This window comes from Lynx canadensis, chromosome D4 (assembly GCF_007474595.2).
Source record: "Lynx canadensis isolate LIC74 chromosome D4, mLynCan4.pri.v2, whole genome shotgun sequence".
Classification (NCBI taxonomy): Eukaryota; Metazoa; Chordata; class Mammalia; order Carnivora; family Felidae; genus Lynx; species Lynx canadensis.
In genome coordinates this window covers 74,117,912-74,133,568 of record NC_044315.2, presented here as the reverse complement: position 1 = coordinate 74,133,568, position 15,657 = coordinate 74,117,912, and the positions used below count along the sequence as shown (strand labels likewise).

Below are 15,657 nucleotides of genomic sequence, written 5' to 3'. Positions count from 1 at the left end.
GCTCCACCTACCTAAGGCAAGTTATATTAATTGCTAGTTGATCCTTCATGATTTCTCATTCTCCACTCAAACCCCAGAATTTTACCATTGCTTCTTGCTCCCCATTCCTGGAAGTGCTGAGCCTTGAACCTTTTCCAGGGGGAGTGTGGGTGGTTGGAAGGGTTCCAGGGCTCAGGCTCGAGAATGCAGGAGCTCCTGTTAAGGGTGCAGGACCGAGTTCAGAGGGCTTTCCTGATGTTTTTTCTGGAAACTCTAAAGGTGGCCACAGAGTTAGGCAGAGTCTCTGAGGCCAGCTTCCGTACCACTGCCAGCGAGAGCTGCCAGGGGCACAGAGTCAGAAAAGGAAAGATCTCTGATTTCAGAACTTCTATTCTCAGCCCCCATCTCCTGTTTGCTGTGTGTCCTCAGGTTAGCTCCACCCACCCCCTGATTTCCGTATCTCAGTTTCCCAAGCACAACACTCAGTCCCAGTTGTAGCCAGACACAGCAATATGGCATCACATACCTCGGGGCCAGGAGGCCCAGGAAACCCAAGGGATCCCTTGTCTCCAACTTTGCCCTGTGGAAGAGAAGAGATGGCGGGGGACGCAGGGGTAAGTGAGGGCCCACTTGCCACGATCCCTTGTGTTACCCCCCAGGCTGTGGGTAGTTGGAAAAGCTCAGGAGCATATGAATGAAATCTGCCTAGACTGATAGGAGCTAGTATTGAAGCCCCGCCTCCTACACTTACAGACATGGGACCCTGGGCAAGACACTTCATCTTGCAGAACCTCAGTTTCCCCATCTGTAAGATGGGAGGGATAATAATTCTGTAGCCTTTGGGGTGATGGCTGGCACTCTTTAAAGAACTATTGTATGGGAAGGGTCTGATACATAGTAACATTCAACAAACACATGACACCCACTGCTGATATTCATGCTACTATTGTTTTCAAGGCTTGGGAGCCCCGGATTCTGATTCTCCCCAGAACTCGACATTGACTGCGGCCTATGTACGACGCTGGGTGAGTTCCTGCCTCTCTGGGCTTCAGCGTCCTCATCTGTAAAATGGGTGAATCTCATTGCTGTCTTTCTCTGCTTGTCTCCCAGAGCTGCTGCAGGAGGAAACGAGGTCCAGGATGTGACCACCCCTGGCCATGTTGCATGATTGTTTGGAGAGGGTGAGGTTTGGGGGTGTCAGAACAAAAGGTACTTACCAGAGGCCCTGGCTTCCCCCGTGCGCCTGGGAACCCTGGCAACCCCTGGCTCCCCTGGAAAAGGCCAAGAGCAAGCTGGGGTTAGTAAGGAACAGAAACGGCCAGGTGAACAGCTGCTCAGTCATCCTTGCCCAGCTGAGGCCCAGAGAACACCAACCTTTGGGGGAGACGAGCTCCCCCCTCACTTTCCCTGCTTGTAAGCTCCAGCTGGGCACCCCTGGGGGCTGGGCCTCGGGGACACAAAGGAGAAACAGTAGCCCCTATTCCTCACCAAACTGTCCTGGCACCCGGGACCCCAGGGCTCCAAGCAAAAGCACTGTCAGTGCCCTTATGCGTGAGGAACTCTGCAGACGGGGGCCTGGCAGGGGAAGCGGCGAGGCCCGGATGGCTCGAAATCCGGAGACACCGAGGCTGGGTCAGGACAGGCCGGCCAGGAGGGAGGGAAGAGGAAGAGGGAGAGCTGGCCAACATCTGGGCCTCGTTGACTGGCTGGGTGAGGGCCAGATGTGGCCACATGGTGCCGGACACAGGCAAAGAGGAGCCGGCCTCGGCAGGCTGCCCCGGTTCATCCATCAGTCAGTAAGGCCAGTTACTCACTTACTCAAACGTGTCCTAAATGTTCTGTGCAGGACTCTGAGCTCAGCTACACCAGGGCGGTCTGGGGCAGTGTCCTGAGGGAGCCTGCTGTCTGGCAGGGGGGTGAGCACAAGTCTCCATCTACCAAGTGCTGCACAGGTAACGGATAGGCTGCTCGGGGCATGCAGAGAGGGAAATGGCCACCATCCGAGCAGGTGGAATAAATGGTATCTGAGCGGGGTTCTAAATGATGGGTAGGTTGGGCCATGCAGAGGCTGAGTGGAGGGGTGCCAGGCAAGGCAGCCGTGTGTGCAAAACCGTGGCGGGGGCGGGGGGTGCAGAGGGCACTTCCGTGGAGCACAGGGATGTTAAGAGCAAGGGGCAGGAATGGGTCTGAGAAACTTGCTCACTAGGGTCCCGGGTGCTGGGGAGTCAGGACATCACTCGGGGAGCAGTAGGGAGCCATGGGTGGTTTGTGAGCAACGAGCAGAGCTTTGTGGCAGTGAGGAAGACAGACTGGGAGGGAGGAAGCTGGGGGCCTGGAAAAAAGTCAGGAGGCGGTTGTAAAGTCCAGGGAAGAGATGGTGATGGGGGTACTGAGGCTGAGGTACTGATGGGGGTACTGAGTACTGAGGAGAAGGTACGATTATGTGAAAGGAAGCCATGTTGCAGGGGGATCCTGGCCCATCAGGGACCCCGAGAAGAAAGCCAGGACCAGAGAAGAGCAGGGCAGGGGGCAGGGGGAAAATGTGCCGCAATTACCTTGTCTCCTTGGAATCCGGTATCTCCTGACACACCGGGAACCCCTTGTTCACCCTAAATATACACCAGCAAAGAACGTTACGACGGAGACCGTGCGGGGTTCCGGGCGCCTCCCCGCTTCCAGACCCACTGGCAAGGTATGGCTTTGCCGAGGCTGTCCCCAGAGTGGATCTCACCAGCGGCAGCCTTGTCAAAGTAAAGGGCAGAGGCCCCCCGGGAGAGCCAGGGCCTGGGGGGCACCACGTCGACCTGTCTGCACGTCTGCCTGGGGTTGCTCAGGTGGCTGACGACTCCACTAACAAGCTCAGCTGCCTGGCCTTTCCAGGAGAAGCGGCACGTACAGATCAGAGGAATGGTTTCTTGATCCATCAAGTCCTTCCTCAGCTGATGTCACACAGGGGCAAGTGTAGCCTGTATAGTGCCCCACCCCCCATCACTGGGGTTCCTAAGTGTCTGCATCTATCGCTTGATATTTTTCACCACCAGGCTGGGAGCCGTCACTCTCCCTTCTGTGCGAGCCTCGATGCCAGCCATCAGCTTAGGCCCGCGTCTGATTAGTTGCTTTTAATTAGCTATAGCACGAGAAACATAGTCTTGCTGAGACTATGTGCCAACAGCGAGTAAATGGGTCTCGAGTTAGTTCTGGCATTTCTTTCCTAAGGTGACATAGGGCACAGGCTCGGTGACAGTGGTCTCTTCCGGTCCCTCCCTATTTGCAGCCACATCCTGGTAAACGAACGGTCGGAGAACCACATCGGAAGATGTTTCTTCTTACCGCGGGAGTCACATCACGCAGTCCTTATCATTTCCAGCCTTCCATGTGGGACATTCCCAGCAATACCCTGGCCCCAGGGCTCAGAGAACATTCCCAGCCCCAGGAACAGTTGGGAGAATGGGGAGAAAACCCAGGAGGATGTGGAGAATACACATCATGCAGCTAAGGCCACAAACCGGCAGAAAAACTTCCTCGGTAAAACAAAAGCCAAAATTTAAAAAAAAAAAAAAAAAAAAAAAAAAGAAAGAAGGAAAGAAAAGAAAGAAAGAAAGAAAGAAAGAAAGAAAGAAAGAAAGAAAGAAAGAAAGAAAGAAAGAAAGAAAAATCTTTAAAAAAACCACTTACTTTGGTTTTTCCAGTTTGGAAAACCCTGTAAAATATCCCAGAGGTTTGAAAGCCAAGGAAGTTTTTTTTTTTTTGTTTTTTTTGTTTTGTTTTGTTTTGTTTTGTTTTGTTTTGTTTTGTTTTAATATCTAAAAGAGGAGCAGAGGGGTTTAAAAAAAAAAAGTTTAAAAAGACACCTAAGAAACCAGGACAATGGATTCGGAGAAAGCTGGGGCTGGAGCGGGAGTCTTGGTTCCAGAACGTGCCTCCACGCAGGAAGACAGAGCCAAGTGGTTGTAAGTGGGACCGAGGCCAGGCCGGGTCATGGAAAATCTGGGATTCTAGGCAGCATGACCAGGGAGCATGAAGGGATGGCCCCGTCATCCCTGGGGGGTGGGGGAAGGGGGCTGATCGGAACCTCTCTCTCAGCCACATTAAAATCCCTCCCCAGCTAAAGGGGCAACAAAGAGAGCTCTTTTTTCTTTTTGTCAACCCCAAAGTCGTATTTAATTTTTTTTTTAAACTATGGGCAGGAAAACAATTTCTTCCACTTCTTTTCTTTCTTTTTTTTTTTTTTTTTTTTTTTCCAGAGCTTTCACATCCCGAAATGTCCCAGGCACCAGCAGTCAGCAAGCCAGCCGAGTTCCATGTAACACGTTTATTTCCATGTTCCTGGAGGAACAGTGAGCTGGAGGCCAGGTCTGCAGAAGGGCCTATAAAAAGCTCAGTGCTTACACCCTCGCTCCCCCTGCCTCCTTTCTCCCTTATCCATGACTTCAACATTTCCAGAGTACTGGTGTCTCAAACCCCAGAGTAAACAGGTAGCCGTGGGGAAGCCCCTGCCTCCAACAGAAAGCCCCTCCATCTCAAGGGGAAGGTCACAGAAGAGGGGGCTTAGCAGCCAGCAGGGCAGAGGTGGAGCTGAGGTGGGTGGGGGGGGGGGGGACGGGACTACAGCCAGGGGCTTGGGTGGGACTGCAGGGGATGGAAGAGGTGGAGACAGATGGAGAGAGGCCTGGGGTGAGCACTGCACCCCCTGGCTACCTAGGGCTGGGGTGGGTAGGACAGTCTGGGTGTGTCCATTTCCGCCCAGAGCTTTGCATTTTCTAAGTCCCAGGGCTGAGTTTCCTTTACTGCATCTCTTCTAATTCTCTGGGGCTGTTTGCCCAGCACAGACTCGGAGGAGCTGGAGGAAGTGACCTCCAAGGGCCTCATCAGCTCTCCCCTTCTGCCCTCAGTTCTGCTTCATGGTGGAGGTCTCTGGAGGCACGTGCCTGGATTCGAATCCTGACGTTACTACGAGCTGCGTGTGCTCAGGCAGGCTTCCTAACTCACCGAGGCTTGGAAGCCGGGGGTCCATCCCCGCAGAGCAGGCAGACGGCCCAGCACGGACTTCTGCTGCTGCCTCTCAGGTGTACGGGGAGTGGCGTTATCTGAAGACAGGTGCAGAGGGAGCCCAGCCACGGGAGCGGCTGTCATCTACTCACACTTGTGGAAGCTTGGATAGGGCCCGAAAGGCCTCCCACACCCCCTTTGGGGTGCCTGTTTTGCTGAAAGGCTGAGAGGACAGGGCAGGAGGACGGCCAGAGGGCAGAGTGCATGAGACACTGCCCCAAGTGCTCCTTGTCTCTGTGCCTCAGACGCCGCGTGCCTGGGCCCCAGGGTCCCACCTACCCGCCTCCAACCGTGGTCTGGCACAGGGTGAGTTTGGCAGCAGGACTGTGCGGGGAGGACATGTGGCAGGAGTGGCCTCCCCATGGCAACTGGGAAGAAAGCGGGTCAGGGGCTCAGAGGCCCGTCCCCGCTTTTCTGCTGTACTTTGAAACCCCGTGCTCTCTGGGGTCGGGTGCCCGGTTCTAACTGGGGTGGTTTATGTGGGTTCATTTCCTCCTGTGGCTGGGAGAGGCCTCTGGACCTCACACCATACCTGCCCTGGGGCCTGTCATCTCAGCAATAATACTCCCCCTCCACCCTCCACCCCACCGTCTGCCTTCCCTGGCTTTGGCCTCCAAGCCCAGATGCTGGCCTCAGCTTTGCTGTCCTAATTCAGAGACCCGCCTTACCTGACCCCGACCTATGCCTTCACAGCCCCCACGCCCCCTTCCAGGGTCTCCATGCCCCAAACCACCTGCCTGAGCTCCACCTGAGTTACAAGGAAGAAGCTGGGGAGCACAGATTTAGGGGAGCCAGAGGGGAGGCAGGAGTGCGGGGGGGGGGGGTGGACCTGGTAAGAAGCCAGCCGCAGCGAGGGGGTGGGGGGAGTTGGCATGCAGATAAAACACAGTGCAACAAGGGAGTATTCAGATCACCTTATCACCTTTCAGTCCAGGCTCCCCCATGTTCCCCATCAGTCCCTGCAAGACAAACACCAGTCCGGCTGTGAGGGGTGGGGCTCAAAGCCAAGGAAGAGCCCTGCCTTTGACCCGGATGGACATCCCCCCACGACCTCCCCACTTGCTGCCTCTACCCAGTGCTAGACGCCCCACCCAACATTCAGTTTTCTCATCTGTGAAAGGGGACAATGACCCTCAGCGCAAAGGCCAATGGTGTGGATGGAAGGAGCACGAGAAGGGGCATGTGACTCGTGAACCACGGCACTCTGGACAAATCCAGGGGACAAGGCTGCTAAATGCGGGGAGACGGGTTCCTTGAGCATTGTCACAGGCATGTGGGCCAAACGGGATCGTCCCCGGAAGGAGGCCCTAGCCACTCGGGCCCATCTCTTTCCTGCACGCCCATCCCACTGAGGGACAGACTAAGTTCACTGGCCTGCCAGTATAATGTCTTTGCCCCTGGTGATGCCCCCATTGGACTTTCAGTGCCCTGAGGTCTGGAACCACATGAGACTCCTGCTCAGCTCAAGGATTGGTGTCCGAGAAATGCGTGAGCCATTAACGACATACACGTGCTGACTGGCTCTCAGGTCTGGGAAGCACTGAGCTCCTGACCTGCAGCCTCCACCCCGTCGGGGCCCCCTTCCTCCCCTCCCCCGACACCGTGCCCAGGTACGCTCCCTTCTGGGCTGAAATGGGTCAGGGGGTGCCTGGCTGGGACGAGACCCGGATTGACGGATGGCTCTTGTTCACCTTCAGGCCCTTGGGTCCTGGATAGCCAGTCGGACCCAGTGCTCCCATGTCGCCCTGACAAGAGAAAGAGAAGAGGGCATCGTGAGAGGAGGCTCCCAGGGGCTGGCCTGGGACAGATGATTCCCAAGGTCCCTCGGGCTGTGCTTCTGAGGACACAACCCCACTGGCTCAGTCAGACCACCCGGTCTCCTCTCTCCTCTGCCACTGGCTCATCATTGCGTGATTCTGGGTGGTTAGCCTCTCTGTGCCTCAGTTTCCCCATCAAAAACAGGGGTCACGGGGCGCCTGGGTGGCGCAGTCGGTTAAGCGTCCGACTTCAGCCAGGTCACGATCTCCCGGTCCGTGAGTTCGAGCCCCGCGTCAGGCTCTGGGCTGATGGCTCGGAGCCTGGAGCCTGTTTCCGATTCTGTGTCTCCCTCTCTCTCTGCCCCTCCCCCGTTCATGCTCTGTCTCTCTCTGTCCCAAAAATAAATAAAAACGTTGAAAAAACAGGGGTCAGTACTATGTTTCAGGGAGAACTGACTTCCGTGTACAAAGTGCCTGGCACAGTCTGGAGGCGTTTTGGGTTGACACAATTGAAAAGGCTCTGTTGGCATCCAGTGGGTGAAGGCCCCACAGCAAAGAATGTTCTGGCCCCAAATGCCCATAAGTGTTAAGGTGAGAAACCATGGTTTACAGTGAAGGCGTGGCTGGATTTCCTCAGAACAGGCCCACCCTCTTTCCCTCACATGTTGTCACCTGCCCACCCCTGTCGTGACTGCCTCCAGCCACGGCCATAACATGCAGCCCACACCCAGATAAAAGGGAGCCCCTGAAACGGCTCTCCTCTCCCTTTTCCATCTGCTGTGCAAGCTCACACAATGTGCTTGACCTCTCTGGGCCTTGCTTTCCCGCATCCCCACATCAGGCTCCTTGAAGGCCCCTCATGAGTGCTCTCAAGCACCAGAGCGAACAAAAGCTGCCCCAGGCTTCCTGTGGGGACTTCCCGGAGATGTGTCTGTCACATTCTTGCCCGACTCCCGCAGAAGGGCCGGCGGGCTGGGCAGTTGGAACACCCCGAGGACAGAGACAAGGGAACCTGCAGAGTTCACAGAGAATGGTGTGGTCCGCTGAGGCACAGCTGAGCCCCCCCCACCCCCCAACCCTTGCACCGGTTTAGATCCGCTGAGGCAGAGGCTGGAGTCTGGCCATGGCCTGCCAGGGGCTGGCTACGTGACCTTGAGCAAAACACTGGCCCTCTCTGGACCTCAGGATCCCCACCTGAGTAGGTCAAACCAAACCTTCTACCTGAGCCTCTGCCAAGAAATAGTGCTTTCAGCTCGGTCAAGTGATATCGTCTCGTGAAGGAAGGGAGGTCTCAGTTTCACGGATGATGATACTAATACGAACAACCCCGACTGCTAGGCCTCTACCCAAGGACTCCTCACACCAGCCCTTGAAGATCCACCCTACGACCATCCCCATTTTACAGATGGGGAAACTAAGGTTTCCTCTGCAAGGTTAGGACTGGGTAGAGCTGGGATTCACACCCGGCAGTCCGTCTCCAGAGCTTCTAGAGAATTCTGAAGTCATCTTGGGAGAGGAGGGAGAGCAGGGAGCTAAAAGGCCAGGATCGCTGGCTCAGGAGAGAGGCTGGGGTCCGAGGAAAAGCCAGGCCTTCAGAGCAGAGCACTTCCCCCAGGCCGTGCTGGAGCCGCTTCTCTCCCTGTCTTTTCCTGGATGAAGGGAGCAGGGGTGGCCGCCTAGAGTTCCCCATGGTGCACAAATAAACAGAATCGGCTCTGCTCGCGTAGTTGGCTCCAACTGGGGCCCGGACTGTGGGCAGGGGACCAGCCGGCAGCTCCAGGAACACAGGCCCCTTCTTCTCGCCGCAGGCCTGAAGGTGGCTTGTGTGGGGACTGAATGCAATACGAGCCTGACTGACACCTGCGTGGGGCCCTGGGGAGCCACAGCAGCACCACACGCCGGGCCTCTGCAGGCCCCTGCAGAAAGGCCTGTGTGTGGTGGGGGGGCAGGGACTAGCACAGGCGCCCAACCCGAAGGGGCAAGGGATCCGTGGAAAAGGGACTCTGGCTGCAGGGCATACGGGAGAAGGGGGTGCCTTGCTTAGGGCAGGCCGTTCCCATGTTGGCCGGACCCCAATGCTGGGCTCTAAAAGCCCTTGGGAGAGGAGCAGAGAAAATTCCAGGCCACTTTCTCCCTAGGCCAGCCCACAGAGCATTGGTTTGCACCAGACACCCCTGTCGTATCCTCATGAGAAAGAACAATGGGTCATGCCCTGAGTTTGGGTCCTCTTCCCACTTTTGCCTGAGCTCCCAGACGGCGCCCTACGCGTTCGCCCTTCATCTCGCTGGCTTCCATCAAAACACAACCATCCACGTCAGCAACCATTCACAGCACTCCTCCTGTGCCCCAGATGCCACACTCGAGACTTCAAGGTCCCGTCAGATGCTGTTGGCGGGAGCCTGTGCCGGGCCCCGGGCTGGGACTCGCTGCCGGGCCCAGGCTGGCAGCTCACGGTGACCCCGTTGGGCCCGTTCCATTTTACAAATGAGAAAGCCGAGGTTTAGAGAGAGGTGGAATCACTCACCCGAAACGAAGCAACAAGCAGGGGACACGGGCAGGACCAGAATCCAGGTCTGTCTGTCTGTCTGTCTGGCCCCACGTTCAGTGCTCACGAGCCCTGGACTGACTCTGTTTACTCCAATAAAGGACCCTAGGATGCCTTTCCTCGTTGATGTCATTCAGTGGCGAGGAATGAGGACACACTTGATTCAAAAATAGGCAGGGGCGCCTGGGTGGTTCAGTCAGTTAGGCATCCGACTTTGGCTCAGGTCATGATCTCACGGTTCATGGGTCCGGGCCCTGCGTCGGGCTCTGGGCTGACAGCTCAGAGCCCGGAGCCTGCTTCGGATTCTGTCTCCCTCTTTCTCTGCCTCTCTCCCGCTTGCATTCTGTCTCTCTCTCTCAAAAATAAACACTAAAAAAAAATTTTTTTTTAAAGTAGGCATGAGTACATGCCCGCAGGTGGCCAGGTGGGGGGTCGCCAGAGCCGCCTGAAAGAAAACGTGGGGTGTTTCCAGCACCCTTGGCCACTAGTCCCCGTACCCAGAATGTTCTGTCCTGCGCTCACGTTGTTAACGTGCATTCATCCTTCGCCTGAAGCACCACTTCCCCAACCCCACGGGCCAGGTCAGGCCCCTGGTGTCAGGTCTCAGAGCCCTTGCCACACTGGTGACCATTCATGTGTGCGCCTCTCTGGCCATCGCCTGCCCCCTGCCTCAGAGGAGGTGCTCACTCAAAGTGGGTTAAGGACTAGGTGAAAAAGAACCCTAATCACGCTCTCACCGACAAACCTCTAGGGGAAAAGCTTGCCTCCCTGGTCCTGGAACCGCCTTGGAAGGTAACAAGGCCTCTTTTTAGAAACTCTGATAGGGGTCAGTAGCTTGGGGACAGGGATCTGGGGGCTGTGGCCAATCCTGACTCCTGTGTGGTCTTAATAAGCACCATCTCTCACACAGAGCAGCCCCCGGGACTGCCCAGTCCGCACGCTTACACTCCTGCTGTCTCCATTCAGCACAGAAGTCACACAGAGCTGAGTGTGTAATGCTCAGCGAGCTAGGACACAGGCCCACGTCCAGCTTTCGGCTGTGTGACCCTGAGCCGGTGTCTCAGCCTCTCTGTGCCTCGGTCCCCTGAAGTGGACAATGGTAATCCCACTTCCTGCCTTCAGAGGCTTGCTGTGATCGTTAAATCCTTAGCACAAGGCCTGGCACACAAGGGTTTGGTACGTGTCCACTAGTGAGGCTCCCGATCTCGCTTTATAACAAGGAAACAAAGCTAGATGCTCATTTAGTGACAGGATACGGTGGGCCCGTCCACTCTAGCCCGCATGCTGGGTTTTGGCCAGACTGCATATTCTTTGGGTCTCATTAAATGAGGAGCCAAAATTCCCTGTCTGTCGCTCAGAATAAAAAAGACAGAAATCTTCTTTGTTGGGCAGATTCTGGAATCAGGCACACTTTTCTTGAGGGCCGGCCAAACGGTTTCAGTTACTCAAAGGGGGCTGTTCTGAGGCAGCCTCACCTCAGAGACTGCAGTGGGGCAACCGGCAACCTATTGGGATCCGGGTCACACAGACCTGGGTTGCAAGTCCTAGCTGGTGACCTCGGGCCCCAGCCTCCCTGTTTGGGTGACCAGGCTGCTGACACCCACCTCAAGTCCCTCGAGGCTTCCCCGGCCTGATGCGTGTCAAGCACACAGGACAGATGCTCCATAAGTGTCAGCCTGTCTCCTCACGCCCTGCCTCCCTCCTGCAAGGACCCGGTGGCAGGGGGGAGGGGAGGAGGACAGGGGGAAGTTTTGGCTTCAGTCTGCATGCGAATTGCTTTAGCTGACCAGACAGAAGACATTGAATAAACCTGAATCGCCACTAAAATGATTATCAATATGTGGAATCCCATTCGCTCAGCGAAAAACCCACATCCTCTGGAAAACCATAGGTGACTCATGGTCTCTCTTCCCCTTTCTAACTCCTGGTTAGAAAATTCCTTTCCTCTCCAACTCTTTAGGGAGGCTATTATTCCGCCCCCCTCTCCCGACTACTCCCCCCCCCCACCCCAGGGCACAGAAGATGCTGTTCCCAAAAATCCAGGGTGGGAGGGGGTCCTTGGGTGAGAGAGGGCACTAGTTCGGGAGCAGTGGTGACTCAGCAGGGTCAGGTCCATGCCTGTGGACGCCCCCCTCCTCCCCCCACCGCAAGGAGGAAGGGATCACCACCTTGGCAGCAGAGGGAGTTTTCAAACAGAGGGAGCGAGGCTGAAAGTGGCAGAGAAAGACACAGGGCAAGAGGGAACCTCCAAGAGCAATTGGGAAAGGGACGTCCTGAGGTGGGGCGTGGCCTGCGGTGGGGGCGTGGCCTGCGGTGGGGCGTGGCCTGAGGAATGCAGGAACAAGCCCAGGGGAGGAACGCCCTGGAGGAGGATTTGGAAGGCACGCCTTTTGCCTTTCGGGCATGCTTCCATCTTCCCCTGCCTTGTGAAAGAGCTTGACCAGAGGCCTCAGCTTTCCCATCTGCCAAATGGGGTTGTCCAAAGAGATACCGTGAATAGGGTTGCCAGATGCAGCAAACGAAAATACAGACTGCCCAGCTAAATTCAAATGTCAGATAAACACCAAATGACATTTTAGTATAAATGTGTTCTAAATATTGCATCTGAAATTCAAATTTCACCAGGCATGTTGCATCTTGTCTGGCAACCCTGACCGTCGAAAGCAAAAGGGAGCATAGGTGGGAAAGAGCTTTGTAATAAGTCCGGGCATGATCGGAGTCTCCAGAGTCCGCATTCATTTGGCCAAATGATATCCTTGCCCCTTTCGGGGCCCAACTGGTGGACACCAGGACAATGACAAACAGGAGGGCGTGCCAGTGATGGAAGCCAGGATATGTAAACATCCCTTCCAAAGAGCTTTGGGAACTGAGAGCATTTAGCCCGAAGAAGGAGCCTCGGCAAGAACCGATCGCAACCATCTTTTCGTCTCAAACAGCCTCTCCCAGGGGCAGGGGAATAAGTGGGGCTCCATTCGCAGGAACACCACACACTGCTAGAACGCTGGAGATTTGGCCTGGGCTCCCACAGGAAAGCGTGTCCAACACCAGGCTGTTCAGATTGGGAGTTTAACGACTACGGGACCAGGATGCTCCAGAGGGTGTGGGCTACAAGACTTTGGGGGTCCTCTCTAACTCTCATTGCAGAGATTTCTTTCCCAAAACATCTAGGTCAGTGCCTTGTGCCAAAGAAGACGCTCAGCCAAGTCCTGCTGAATGGACATTTGACAGGGATGACAAATGCACGACTCATGTGTGGACACTTTGCTATCCGGACCAAGGAGACGTCACTCATCGATCGCTCAACCAATCACAGCCCCCCTCTCCCACTAAGCTCCAATGTGACATCAAAATATCGTCCCATGCAGCAATCCAGAGGGCTGTGACCACCCGTAATGCACATGGGTGTGTGAAATAACAATCATCATTATTGCTAGCACTTCTTGAGTACTTACTACATGCTAAGCACTTTATATGTACTCGTTTCTTTAAATCTTCACAACAGAAACTCGAAGTTGGATGCTAATATTATCCCCATTTCTAAGTGAAGAAACTGAGACAGGTTAAGAGCTTAAGAACCTTGCTCAGGATCCGAACTAGACAAGCGGTAAAGCTAGGATCCGAACCCAGGCGACCCGGTTCCAGGAACTGCCGTCTTAGCCACAGACTACACCGGACCGTGTGGATCTGTGGTCCTAACAAGAGTGGGCACCATGAGCTCATCTTATGAAGGGGGTCTCTGAGGCTCAGGTGAGCGAGGCCGTAGCTGAAGACCACAGAAGCAGGGTGAGGGGAGGCTAGGATGCCGACACCGGTTAATTGGACCCTCTGCCCCCACCGCTACCCTACCTGGGTTCTGCTCTCAGCCACCTGAGCAGGAGCACATTGCCACCGGGGGCGGGGAGGGGGGAGGGGGACCTCCGGGCCTTCTTGCCAGGACCAGTCTCCCCTGAACAATGGGGCCCCTGAACTCCCCCACGGCCTCCTCCAGCCTCCCTCTGAACAGAATTTCTTGGCACAGTTGCTGCCAAAGCCGGCAGCCCATTTGCCAAACCAGGGAGCAGCCGACTTATGTCCCTTCATGGCCCCCCAGACTCAAATTCCGTGAGGGATGACCCAGAGGACAGAGCAGAGGGGGCAAGAGACCATGGGGAAAGCTCCTAGAGTCATTTCTGGGATCTCTCACTGGCCCTTGTAGCCAGACCCAAGGTCAAGGTCACCCTCCGAGGGCCCCGCAGGAGGCCCCGGTTTGGGCTAATAGAACCACTCCACAAGGTTTACCCCGACCTGAATGGAGTCAGAGGTCAGGCTGCCTCCCATGTCCCTGTCCTCAGGCCTCTCTCCATCCCAGGCATTTCAGGAGGTAACAGCAATGATTAATAGAACAATATTTTTCTCTAGTTGCACACTTACGAAATGCTAGACCCTGTGCCAAGGACTGTACATGTAATGCCTCATTCCATCCTCACGACCACCCCAAGAGTACTCGATCATCATCCCCATTTTACAGATGAGGAACTAAGGCTCAAAGAAGGTAAGTAATATCTCCCAGGTCACACAGTCAGGATGTGGCAGAGCCGTGACTTGAGCTCAGGTGCTCTGGCTCCAAAGTCAGTGCTGTGAAGAAAAGGGTGAGGAAGACCACCCAACATGGCCCAGAGCTTCAGCCCCTCTGCCAGCCACTTCCTTCCTCCAGACCGGAAGCATCTCACCTGCGAATGAGCATGCTCTCACCTGCCTAGACCTCCTTGCAGAGCGAGGGACAGGCAGCGGGTGTGAAAGTACATCAGCACTCTCATGCTCCAAGCACCTATCTTCATTTAACTGATGAAGAAAGGGGCTCAGAGAAGGTAGGTGATCCACCTGAGGACACACAGCAGGGCTCTCCTCCCTCAGCCCCCTGGCCAGACTGATATGTCCTGCTCCCCCAGCTCCTCCTGGGGTTTGATGAGAGAGGGACCTTTTCATTGGGACTTGTCGCTTGCTCCCCACACCCTGCCTCTTGCCCCCACCAACCAGGCATCTGTGTACTTACAATGAGGCCGGGGACTCCTCGGGGCCCTGGCAGGCCCAGCTCTCCCTGCAAATAGAAAGAGACCAAAGTGGTTAGTTGCCCTGTCGCCCTCCCCACGCCACTCCCGCCACACCATCCCCCTGTGGGCACCTAGTGGGATGGATCCCTTGGAGCTGACCATTCCTTGTGCCTAATTAGTGACTCTCGGAGCCTGGCCTGAAGTTTGGACAAGACCCTTTCCCCTTCTGCCATCCGCTTTCCACATCTGTAAAATGAGGAGGTCGGATTTCCAAATCCAGTATTTTCCACTTGTAAGTGCGAAAGAAGAGGTGGAATCCTGATCGCGGCAATGAAGATGTGCTGGGTGCCTGGCCCAGATCTCATTTCACCTGCCCTTTAGAGCGGGCGAAACTGAGTCTCAAGAGCTATGGGACGTGCCCAAGGTCAAGTGCAAGGTCAAGTGGTGAGGGCTCCAAGCTGAGAGCTACCAGGCCGGCCTCTCTGTCTCTCTCAACCAGGGGGTGCGGGGCCCTTAGAGAAGGCCACCACCACCTCCAGTGCCTGCTCCCCGGGCCTCCGAGATGCTGCAGAGGGCTCTTGCTTAGGGGCCAGGGGATGTGGCTGTGTGTGGCAGGGGCGAGTTTGTTTCCTCATCTCTAAAAATGGACCTTCAATTGCCCAGAAAAGACAGGTAGACAGGTTAGGCTCAAGTTCAAGATGCAGAGATACGAATAAAAACAAGAGGTCCTAGGGCACCTGGGTGGCTCAGTTGGCTAAGCGTCCAAGTCTTGGTTTGGGGCTCAGGTCATGATCTCAGGGTTTGTGAGTTCAAGCCCCACATTGGACTCCGTGCTGACAGCAGAGAGACTGCTTGAGATCCTCTGTCTCCACCCCTCCCCCACTCTCTCTCTCAAAAGAAATAAGCTTTAAATAAAAGGGCGGGCTGGGGGGAGGTTCTAGAGATGCTGATTATCAATGAGAATTGCCAGCATCCTCCAGGGTGTTTGTCTCACTTCAACTGTGCCCAGACGGGAGGTCATCACCACAGCCACCAAGAAGGGGAGGGGACAAGCAGCCTTGGCTTTACAGTGGGGGAACCGAGGCCCAGGGAAGGGAAGTGGCTTGTCCAAGGTCACTCAACAACTGGATGGCCAAAGCCAGGACCACGCATCAGGTCCTCTTTCTGCTCCCCCAGGCCAGGAGTGTAAAAACACCACTGTCCCTCCCCAGGGAGGCTTCCAGGATGGCATCGCATCCTGGATTATAACACCTGATCCAATAACTTATATACTGAAGCAGAGGCTCTGATATCTCAC

The 15,657-nt window shown here is 55.5% G+C and overlaps 1 protein-coding gene across 1 annotated transcript in view; it reads right to left on the bottom strand.

Annotated features, from left to right (window-relative positions):
• The window catches only part of COL27A1 (collagen type XXVII alpha 1 chain), a 133,207-nt gene that overhangs the window by 64,091 nt on the left and 53,459 nt on the right, over nucleotides 1–15,657 (bottom strand). The window contains exons 14-19 of the mRNA XM_032595523.1: nucleotides 14,363–14,407; nucleotides 6,720–6,773; nucleotides 5,943–5,987; nucleotides 2,535–2,588; nucleotides 1,197–1,250; nucleotides 506–559 (exon numbers count right to left, since the gene is read on the bottom strand). Of these exons, the coding sequence (XP_032451414.1) occupies nucleotides 506–559; nucleotides 1,197–1,250; nucleotides 2,535–2,588; nucleotides 5,943–5,987; nucleotides 6,720–6,773; nucleotides 14,363–14,407 (306 nt within the window). The remainder of the gene's footprint in view (nucleotides 1–505; nucleotides 560–1,196; nucleotides 1,251–2,534; nucleotides 2,589–5,942; nucleotides 5,988–6,719; nucleotides 6,774–14,362; nucleotides 14,408–15,657) is intronic.